The sequence below is a fragment of the Impatiens glandulifera genome, chromosome 4 (genome assembly GCF_907164915.1).
Source record: "Impatiens glandulifera chromosome 4, dImpGla2.1, whole genome shotgun sequence".
NCBI lineage: Eukaryota > Viridiplantae > Streptophyta > Magnoliopsida > Ericales > Balsaminaceae > Impatiens > Impatiens glandulifera.
Window position 1 is genome coordinate 46285413 of NC_061865.1, and position 12271 is coordinate 46297683.

The 12271-nt window shown below is 30.8% G+C and overlaps 1 protein-coding gene across 1 annotated transcript; it reads left to right on the forward strand.

The window, feature by feature from the left end:
- The first annotated feature begins 1359 nt into the window (after nt 1-1359).
- LOC124933464 (steroid 5-alpha-reductase DET2-like) lies at nt 1360-11934 on the forward strand. The gene is made up of 2 exons (XM_047473865.1): nt 1360-1745; nt 11357-11934. The coding sequence occupies exons 1-2, from the start codon at nt 1392-1394 to the stop codon at nt 11825-11827; spliced, it is 825 nt and encodes a 274-aa protein (XP_047329821.1). The 5' UTR covers nt 1360-1391; the 3' UTR covers nt 11828-11934.
- Nucleotides 11935-12271: the final 337 nt, after the last annotated feature.

Below are 12271 nucleotides of genomic sequence, written 5' to 3' on the forward strand. Positions count from 1 at the left end.
GTTTGTAATGTTGAACTGTAAACAAATTATTTTATGAATTATTTATATATATGAATTAGTTATTTTATGAATTATATATATATATATATATATATTTCTCTGCTTCACACATTTGATTTTATCGAGTTTCAACGATCTTAATTATTTTTATAAATGATTAAATTAATTTATTGTTATCGTTAAGACAATTTTAAATTTAATATTATTTATTCATTGAGAATGGTAGGATAAATATTTTATATATTATATAAATAATAATTAATATATATATATATATTAAAATATAAATAATTAAATTTATACAAAATTAATAATTTAAAATATATATCAAAATATAAATAATCAAATTTATAAAATTTATAATTTAAATATATATTTCAAAATATAAATAATCAAATTTATAAAAAAATAATAATTTAAATATATATATATAATTTATAGGCTTGAGCTTAAGCCACCGTATCTCTAGAGTTCTCTGCTTCACACGTTTGATTTTACCGATCTTCACTCTTTTTTGTTCGTTCATGAGCCAACTCCACTCTTTCGATTCCACCAATTTTTACTTAATTATTTGCGATCAAACTTGACTTGTTAATTCGACAAATTATTAATTTTTTTTTTGTACATAGTATCCTTCACTTAAATTGTGTATAGACAGTAAGGAAAATATTATCAATGTCATAGTATTTATTCTGTCCACATGATTAGGATTGGCATTGTTTGTATTTATTCTGTCCACGTGATTAGGATTGGCATTGTTTGTATTTATTCTGTCCACTTGATTTGGAATCTGACATTGTTTGTATTTATTTTGTCCACACATGATTAGGAATCTGGCAATGTCAAATTCATCCCTACTTATTATGATTCTTTTGACATATTGTAGAATTAGTGCTCTTTCCAGTTAAAGGTTTTTTTTGTTTGTGTCTTTTCTTTAAATTTGTGACAGGTATTAGAAAAAATGGGAAAAAAATAGTAAATTTAATGATTAAGTATATATAGTTCGTAAACATACTTAATCATACTTAATCATTTAAATATTAAATATGTGCAGAATAGTTGTGACAAGTATTATTATTATTATTATTGTATTACAAAAGTTTTTGTCAATGCAAAACTTAATTTATTAGACAATGGTTTGAATTAATTATGATCATTATAAAACAAATAAAATAAAACTGTTTTAGTAAAGAAAACTTATCAATAGTAAGAATAATTAATTGTACATATTTATAAAATTCAAGATAATTTGTCCATTTCAAAACACTAAAGGGGTTTATTAACATTTATTCAAAAGTCCTTTTCTCATTTGCTGTATAAACCGATCAACTAATAATAATAAATCTTATCTTATTCTTATCTCGTTATAGAAAGAAGAAGCAACGGTCGAAATGAGTCTGAGCTCTTCCGTCATGCAAATTCTATATCCACCGCCAGATTCGGCGCTGATAACGGCTATGTCGGTGATGGGAATAGCTGCGTTTACTAACGTCGCCATATCTGAGATAAAAGGGAAGAATATGAAATATTCCAAGTTCTGTAGTACTGATGAAGACGACGATGAGAAACATAAAAAGAAAAGAAAATTAGTAATTCCTTCCAAAAGAGGCATGCTACTTTGTTATGCTCCTGCTTTTGTTGCCGCTGCCGGAGCTGCTTCTTTAACCATTTTTTCCGGCGATGGATTAAGGTTCTTTATTGTCACTTCTGCTTTGACCATCCATTACTTAAAGAGACTACTTGAGGTATGTAGTCTTTCTATAAACTAATTGAAGGAAATTAATGGGTTTGCATTCGATTTTTATTGGATTGGCAAATTTTCAATCCTAATTTTAGTTGTTGTTGCTGCCTAGAATTTTGTGTTTTTAATATGATAATGGATCCTATTTAATTAGAATTACTCAGGGTTAGATAATTTAAAGAATTCATGTTAGACAAGAATTATTGGAGTTATATTAAATGTTATGGCATGATTCTTATTTTTAATTTAGAAAACTCAACTCTTACTCTTTAGTAATTAATAGGATGACCTCCCATGATTTTCAATTTAAATTATATTGTTTGACCCAATCAATAGTTTGTTAGAAATTAAATTTAGGGAAAGAACTTTTGAGGAATTGTGATTTATATGTAAACTCTTAGAATAGTGGGGTTACATTCCTATTTATACTTATATGCCTAATTTATTTTTAGAACTCTCTTTAAAGCTTTATATTTATTTACAATATTTAGAACTTTTTAGAACTCTATAAAACCTTCTAATTCTAGATAAGATTTTTCTAAAATCTTATCTTATGTAATCCTAATGAGACCATACTAATACTAACTCAAAACATCAAATTCAAATTTTATTTCAACATTCTCCCTTAAAATTTGATTGCACTCCTAGCATGCTTTTTATCTTAACAAATGTTTCTTGCTTCAATAGTTTCGTAAATATGTCAGTTATTTGATCTTGAGACTTTACGTATTTCAGTTTGATTTCTTTTCTTTCGATACACTCCCAAATATAGTGGTAGCGAGTGTTTATGTATTTGCTCCTTTCATGTAAGACAAGATTGCGTGTTAGTTAATACAGATCTCCATAGACTCTTGACATGAGATCTTCAATTCATTCATCAAATTCCTAAGCCAAATTGCGGGGCATACACAAGATGTAGCTGCGACAAATTCAGCTTTACATGTACACAATGTGATGATTGGTTGCTTCTTGGACATCCACCTAAAAGATTTCCTTCCATGCATAATATAAACCCAATAGTACTCTTTTGATCATCCAAATCTCCACTCCAATCGCTATCAATATAACCAACAATCTCATAATTGTTAGAAGAGAGGAATACATACCAAATTTGATTGTACTTTTGATGTATTGGAGGATTCTCTCTATAGCTTTGAAATGTGTGCCCATTTGAGCTTCCATATAACGACTAATGACTCCAACACTGTAGGGAATATTTGGTCTTGTATAAGTCATATATTATAAACTTCCAACGAGACTTCTGTAGAGAGTTGGATATACATTTTCCCCTTTGTCATCTTTGCTCAAGTTTATGCCATATTCCATTTGGTGAACCAACTGGATTAGCATTCTTCATCTTATCTTCTTGGAACTTTAGCATAACTTTCTTGAGTGATGAATATTCCTTCATTTTCTTTCATCACTTCTAACCCAAGATATTATTTCATTTATTTGACCAATATCTGTCCTCTTAAATTTTTTGGTGACATCCCTTTTGAATTCGTCTATCATCCTTGAATTATTTCCAATAAAGATCAAGTCGTCCCATATAAGTACACAATCAATATATCATCACCTTGAGTATTGATATTGACTACATGCTCATATGGAGACTTGATGAAATTATTGTCTTGAAAGCATTAGTCAACTCGAACATTTTAAGCTTTCGGTGTTTGCTTTAGATCGTACAATACATTTTTTAACTTTAATATTTTCTCTTCAAGGCCTACCACTTTATAGCCAATGGTTTCTTTTTTTTGGGAAAATAGTTAAAACCATTTCATTAAAATCCCAAAAGTGGGAGGGTCAAGAATCAAAGCTAGACAAACCCTAGCGATGATTAAAATATGACAATCAAACGACCCTAAAGAAACTGATTAGTAGTCATCAAACATACAAAAAAACAAAAATTACAAACAAAGATTACAAATTATATCAAATCCTAATTATCTCAATCAACATTTTTGTTTCTATACCAACCTGATATTTCAACAAGTTGTCTTCCTCTTCCTCTTGTAATGAAAGAGGGGTGAACTAAAGATGATGATGACTAACCCGACTAACCCGAAATAATTTTTTTGCTTAATAATAATACTTTAATTTAAATACAAAATAATAAATGCACGTTTTTTATTTGCATCTAAATTTGCCATAGATGAACCCTCCACACTATCCTCCTCAAGATCAAGATTAATTTCTGAACTCATTTTATTGCTGGATACTAGCGGAGTTAAAGAGATTAAAAAAGATAAAAATTAAGAAGGAATGTATATTGAAGAGAAGTGAGAAAGATGGAAGAAAAGGAATAGTGAGAAAGACGGAAGGAAGAAAAGGAATAGAAATTAAGATTATGGGTTAGGCCCGTTAGGGTTAGGGTTTTTTGTAAGGTAGGCAAGTTATTTTTTTATTAATATATTAGGTGGGTCGGGTTGGGTGGGTGGGTTCGGGTTGATGAGTGACCTGATTTTTTAATTCAGGTCAACCCGGGTTGACCCGAACCCAACCCAACCCAATTTTCTTTTTCAGGTTATATTTTGGGTCTGACCCGAAATGATTCAAACCCGAAAACCCCCAACCCTAACCCAATATTCTTCGGGTCGACTCGTGTCGGGTTGGAGGGTCGAGTTCATTTTTGACACCCCTAATGATGAGTACTGTCTATTCTCATTTTGATTTTTTTCCTTTATATGAACCTGTTCTAATTTGATAAAAAAAAATTATTCTTCAATAATTCTGAACTCTTCACCTTGTTGTTCTTAACTTGAATTTCAAGATCATTGTCTTTATTTTTCTTCAGTTTCAGCTTTAGAATCCTCAACAACTTTTGATTCCTCTATATCAACCTTAGAATTTTCTTCTTCCTCTTGATTAGCCTGAGTATCTTCCTCTCTATTTTCATCAGAAACTACTTCAACATGATTGGATTGAGAATCCTCAACTATCTCTTCAATATAATTAGGTTGAGGTTCCACCTCCTTCATCGTACTTCTTTCTTCTTGTACATAATTTTCTTTATCTTCTGTTTCCTAATCTTTAACCACATTTTTCTCTTTGATAATAGGCACATATGTTTCATTTTCCTGCATCTTTACTTTCTGGCCTTTATGAATTTTTTGATCTTCTTCCTTAGCCAAATTACAATTTAGGCTTGCATGTTGGAAGATATTGCAGAAAGTGCATATGTATGACCTCCACTCATAAGTGATTTCCATGAAAGTATGTTTTCTTTTTCTGTCTACTACTGTCTTACTATTTGGCAGTGTGCTTCTAGGATGCACCTCAATGCTAATTCTAGGAAATGATAGGTGCTCTCCTCCTTCAGTAATTGGGTCCATGTATAATGGCGTACCCAATAAACCTGCAAAATGACTAAGAGATTTTACATTATACATGTGTGTAGGGTTATTCCAAAGTTTGAACCATATCTGACCTATTTCTTTAGGCTTGCTTAATAGGTTCAAATCTTCAGACCATCTTTCTAACTTCATATAGTTGGATCCAATGTATGTATGTCTATTTTCCAAAATTTCATCCATATTTGATCCCTTCTTAAATTTTAGAAAGTAGATATCATGTACATTCGTTGAAATTTTCTCCAATCCTTTTTCCTCCCATTACTTCATAAGTGCCTCTTTGGTGACTATGAAAGAAACTCTATTATTTCCTATGTAGTTTCCCACCACTACATTTTCCCAATCCCTAACACAATTTTCTTTTACTATAGTAGGCGATTTAAATTCAAAAGGAGAATTCAGTACCTCCACTTTTGTCTGTACATTGCCCAAGTAAAATTTTCCTTTGTATGCATGACCTTCACCCTTTTTCCCAATATTGTTTTTCTAGACTTCATTGATTTTCCATGTAGAATTACTTCTGATAATATAGGTCTTTGATTTAGGAGCATTCATTAACTCCTTCATTGTAGCAAAATACCATTTTACTATCACTTCATATTCATCATTTTGAGTAAATTCCAGTTTTGAAGATAGTGAATGTTAAGTTGGACGGTTTGTATTTTCTCCTTACTGAGTACAATCTCTCATTTCTTAGCATGCATCAAGAGTTTGGTGATTTAGTTTTTTAGTCCAAATAAATTTTCCCTTTGATTATAACCTACCATCCAAACTCCTTATTTCTTCTCCTTGATTCCTACATTATTTTTAAAATGCTTTTGGGTAGCAATTGGGTCTTTGTTGATTTCCTGCATTTTTTCGTTAATAACTTTTTCAGCTATTTTGTTCATTTCCTTCTTTACAGTTTCTTTGACTCCTTTAAAAACAAAGTGCTGCACTTGTATGACCTTGACTCCTTTAAAAACAAAATTCTCTACTTCTTTTGCCCTGTTTTCCTTTTACCCATATTCTAATAAGACTTCAGAATAGGGGATTAAATTCAGAACAATAATCTTGAAACAACCTTATTCAAACCCTATACAATTTTTTCCGATGTGCCGAACATGTGCCGAACGTGCCAGACGTACCTGTCGTGCCGATCGTTCCAGACGTGCCGACGATCTTTACTCCGACCACGTTTCCCGTAACCGACTACCAAATCAACTAAATCGCGCGACCGAACAACTATGCCGACCGTGTCGACTGTGCCGATCGTGCCGATTGTGCCAAACGTGCCGACGATCTTGATTTTGACGCGATTCTTGATTGAATATGAGAATGTGCACGTATTTAGAGAAGAAATTCAAGATTCCATCGCTAGAAAATTCTCGCCCAATGGTTTCTTAATATAGACTTCTTCATCGAGGAAGCAATTCAAAAATGTCAACTTAACATCCATTTAGTAAAAATTCCATCAACATTGGGCTGTCAAATAAATTATTAGTCTAATAGTTTCAAGACGAGAAATATTAGCAAATTCATCATCATAGTAATGCTTTTCCTTTGACTACAGTCTTTTGTTACTAATCTTGATTTATATCTCATCACTTCTCTTTTAACATTCTTCTTTGTTTTTGTAGCTATTTAACTGTAATTTCCTTGTGTCCTTGTGAAAGTGTAGCAAGTTCCCATGTCTCATTCTTCATGATTGACTTGATTTCTTCATCTATGGAAACTGTTCACTTTTGGCTTTCCAACTTAGAGTTTCATAATCACCAAAAAGACAAAATAGAGTGATGTCAATTTTATTTTTGATTGACTTGATTTCTTCATCTATGGAAACTGTCCACTTTTGGCTTTCCAACTTAGAGTTTCATAATCACCAAAAAGACAAAATAGAGTGATGTCAATTTTATTTTTGATTAAGTCACAAAGTTCTTCAATGCTTCTGTATCGTGGTGTTCTCTCACTTGAGTTTGCTTCAGACAAATTTGGCGTCGGTAAGATAGGTGGAGTAGACTTTTGAAGCTCCTCTATCCTTAAATGGTGTATTTTACCTCCTCCTTCAAAGTAAGTACTCGTCTTCTTGATTATTCTAATCTCAAGTATCTTCTTCATCAAACTCCGTATCGCGACTTATGATAATTTTTTCATTGTTTGGATGATAGAGTTTATAGCCTTTGGAATTTGAGTCATAACCTACGAACATGATTTTCCTTCTTTTATCATCAAGTTTTGTTCATTGTTCACCTGACAATTGACACATGAGCATATGCAATGCTTCCAAAAACTCTAAGATGAAAGATCATAGACTTTCTTCCATTTCATGCTTTTTGTGGTGTTTTATCTTGCACACTTCTTGTTGGGGAACGATTCATTAAATAAACAGCGCAAGCCATAACATTAACCCAAAACTCATTAGGCATATGTTTGCTCTTGAGCATGCATTGAGCCATGTTCAATATAGTTCAACTTTTCCTCTCAACTACTCTATTTTGTTGAGGGGATCTTGGAACTGTCAATGAACGACGAATTCTATGGTCATCATCGTACTTATTGAACTCCTTTGATGTAAACTCTCTTCCACGATCAGTTTTGATGGCCTTAATAGAAATATCGTTTTCTTTCTCTACAAGAGCTTTGAACTTCTTGAAATTCTCAAACACCCCTAACTTTTCTTTCAAAAAATATACCCACATTTTCTTTGAAAAAACATCTATTAAGTGAAGAAGTTATTTATTCACACTGAAAGAACTCGGATTGATTGGTCCACATGCATCGGTGTGTATGAGTTCAAGTGGATTTTTAACTCTTGACTCTTTTGGAAAATTCTTCCGGAACTGCTTTCTAAATAGGCATCCTTCACACAGCTAGTCCGGATTGTGAATGAAAATTAGGCCTTTCACCATCTTCTTATTATCTAGAAGTTCAAGATTGTCAAAGTTGAGATGCCCGAATAGTTGATGCCATAGCCATGATGGTTCTCTATAGATTGTTTTGAGACACTTTGCAACATCATTTTGAATATTCAAAAGAAACATTATATTATGTCTCAGGCGCTGCAAAATAAGGCTAAAAAAAGTGTCTATATTTTTTGACATAGGCATTTTGATAATTAATTTATTTATATCATCTCTTATGTATATGTTATGTTCCTTCAAGTGGATGTCTTAACCTTTTTTCAATAATTGTCCCAAACTAAGAATATTATTTTTCATGTTGGGCACATAATAAAATATTTAAGATGAATTGATGACTTCTATTATTCAAGTGTAGGAGAATTTTACCTATTCCTAACGCTATCTTTGACTCATCTCCAAAGGAAACATTTTCACATACTGACTCATTTAGCTCCCTGAACGTGCTCCGATCTCCACACATATGGTTGTTTGCATCAGTGTCAATGTACCATATGTTTGTTTGGTCTTTAATATTATCTTGGCACGTGAGTAATAGAGTCTCTACTTGTATAGCTTTTTCTTTTACAAGATTGGTCATTTCTTATAACTTGATTGGGTATCTACACTCATATGCATAATGACCAAACTTGTTACAATTATAGAACTTGACATTAGATTTTTCACACATTACCCACGAGTTACCTCTTTCACTCCCTCTTGTAGCTTGTGAAATTTGACTCGTTCTCCATTGTTGAAGTTGTTGTTGTGACTAGTTATTCCTTCTCTTTCTTGTCCTCGCCCTCTACGAGCTTGACCACGACCTCGTCCTCTTTGACTTCCATGAACATTATCTTCTTTTATATTTAACTTTAGTAATTGCTTCATGGCCTCTTTTTGTTTTTGCTTCCTCTTTTGCTTTTCCATAAAGATTTGTAGAGAGTCCATGAGATGCTCAATAGTCATAGCACTCAAATTCTTATTCTCTTCGATGTTTTTAACAATAAAATCGAATCTTGAATTTAAAGTATTGAAAATTTTCTCGTGACTTTGAATTCACCAATATCTTCGTCATTTCTTTGTAATTGATTTAACCACAGTCAATACTCTAGAGAAGTAATCCATAAACAACAATTCAAACGTACCTCTAAGAGTTTGAAAACGAATCTTTTTAACTTAATCACCTCATTTGTTGCATTTTGAAGCTTATCCCACACTTCCTTAGCTGTAGATGCATTTGAAATCTTCTCAAATGCATTTTCATGATATCGATTGATAGATGAGGGAGAGAGATTTCTTGTCTTTCTTTCTTAACTCCTTCAATATCTGAATTTGAGATTGACTTAGCGTGATTTAATCTTGCTCTTAGAAGCCTTTCTCGACAACATCTCATGTATCTTGAGCTCCTAGTAACGCCTTCATCTTTAAGCTCTAATTGTCGTAGTTGGTCTTGTTGAGCATTGGAATTTGAATGGGGAATCTTCCATTTTCCATTTTTGAGTAGGAGCTCCTAGCTTTGATACCACTTTGTTAATTAAAAATTAAATTTAAGGAGAGAAGTTTTAAAGAGGGATTGTGATTTAAAAGGAAACTCTTTCTTATTTTATTTCTGTATAGTACTCTTACAATAGTGGGGTTACATCTTTATTAATACTCATACTCCTAGTTTCTAAAACTCTCTTTAAATTTCTATATCTATTTACAATATTTAGAAATTTCTAAAACTTTATGAAATCTTATAAAGTGTTATATATAAGATTTCTCTAGAATTTTTAGAAAATATATATTATATTTGTGACTATGTAATACTAATGAGTTCAAACTATTACTAACTCAAAATATCAAAATCCAAGTCAAGTTTATATGTTGATCGGTCAAGATGATATTTGTGTTTACCATCTAAAATACTAATAAACATAATTAAATATATAAAATAATTAATATATTTATTTACTCTTCATATTTTATACAAGAATTATACTTTTTTTTATGATTATATAAAATGAGGGTATTCATCGAAACCGAAAGGATGGATGATAATACACAAAATCTAGCAAGAAAGGATGAGAATGGCATGTCCATTTCCCGCCCAATCTGCCCAATTGTCATTTCTATTCATTACCTCCACTTAAACTTAAATGCTTTAGTAGAAAAAAAATTGAGATTTTTTTATCTTTACCAACTACCTTATTGTTTTGTTTTTGTCCTTTTATCATAATTTCAATTAGAATAAAATTACTTATAATTATTGTCAAGGTTACTGTAATATAATAATAATATGGATACAAGTAATCAATGCCATTATAATTTAAATCATTATTGAGAACATGATCTCTGTACAAATTATTTATAAATAAAGTTTGATGAAAATATTATTTTAAATAACTATAGAAAAATGTTAGATCACGATGTTGAAAATAATTTAAAACATTAGCTTTGTTATAATCTTGGTAGAAACTAATATTTTGTTATGGTTAGTATTATAATTATAATTACTTTTTTTTTTGATAATTATCAAAAAAATAAAAATAGTGATTTTGTTTTTATTTAGTAAAAAGGATATAATTGAATTGGATGTAACTTTTTTAGGTGAAATATGAATGAAAAAATTAATTTTTTGATAAATATTTATATCATGTTACAAGAAAAACATTTGATAATTTTTATTTTATACCAGATGGTCCTGTACGTTTTGTTATGAATTAAAAAAAAGTAAGAAAACTTACCAACCAAATAAGAAAATGTGAAATTAAGTAAGAACCAGAAAACATAGACAAAAGTGGAGAATTTGGAAAGAGGATTCCCATTTCTTTGTATCAATTAAAAAACTGTTATCTAAAAAATTATATCAAATTAAAAAACTCATTTTATATTATAATTTAGTTAATTTTCTAATGAAAAATGATAAACTGGCATTCTAGTAATACAATTAAAATAATGAGACATTATAATAAATAGTAATGAGTTAATTTCCTTATCATTTCTTTTCTATGGTGGGTACATTTTTAATTATTTCATTTTTTATCAATGCATCCTTCTTGGTTGTACAACAAGTTGTCTAATCATTTGGACAAAAGAAAATAAGCTGTCCAAAAGAAAATAAGCTGTTATTGATAATTCAAGTGATATTAATTATTCCACCCACCTCTTATTTTCTTCAAGAATTACATCTTATGTTTTGAGTACATTTTATATTTCTTCAACATACACTGGCAATATCATGTTGTTATTATTGTTTTGTAATTATGGTCCCCTCAAACTTTCTTTCATGTAGCCAAGACCTTAACAAACTCAAGGATTAATGAAACATTTGTACCCAACAAAAAAAAGAATTTAAAAAAGAAACTAAATCTTAAATAAAAGTTTTGTTTTTGGTTCTTTCACAGGTATTGTTCATTCATAGGTATAGTGGAGGGATGACTATTGATGCTTCAATAACGATCTCAATCAGCTACTTCATCTACACGGCAACAATGATTTATTCACAATATCTATGTATAGGACATCAAGAGCCATCGATAAATCTAACGTATATGGGGGTGGCGTTGTTTGTGGTTGGTCTATTGGGCAACTTGTACCACCACATTATACTTTCAACGTTGAGGAAGGAAGGTGAAAAGGTGTACAAAATTCCTGAAGGGGGTCTATTTGGTGTGGTTGTGTGCCCACATTATCTCTTTGAGATCTTAGGGTTTTGGGGTTTATCATGCATGTCCCAAACAATTTATGGATTATTGTCTACTTTGGGCACAACTATACTATTGATAGGGAGGAGCTATGCAACTAGGAAGTGGTACATTTCAAAGTTTGAAGACTTTCCCAAGAATTCCAAGGCTCTTATTCCATTTCTATTTTAGGACTTAGAAGAGTATTATTGTGTTCAATGATTTTCTATACTTTCCCTTGAGTTATAATTTAATATTGTGAAATTGTTTAGGGTTGATTTATAATCCATTATTAACTTTTTAAACTAATCAGCTTATAGACGTTTCATTTTAAAAAGGAAGAAGATGCATTCTAAAGAAATTAGAAAATCTCGCCGAAAGAATATATTAATGAAAGATGCATATCGATAGCTAAAGTATTAAAACATGATCAGGCAAGGACATTGAGATTCATGTACAATTAGTTCTTTCGAGAATCTCGACCATTCAATGACATATGCTCATTTTATGTTTGTTTGTTCTTTTCATTGTTGTTATATTTCCATTAAATTTGTTAGTTGTGACAATATATACTTGTCTTGAGAACCATGACCTTATGGATTTATGCTTTTTTCATTTATGTCTTTTTTCTTATGT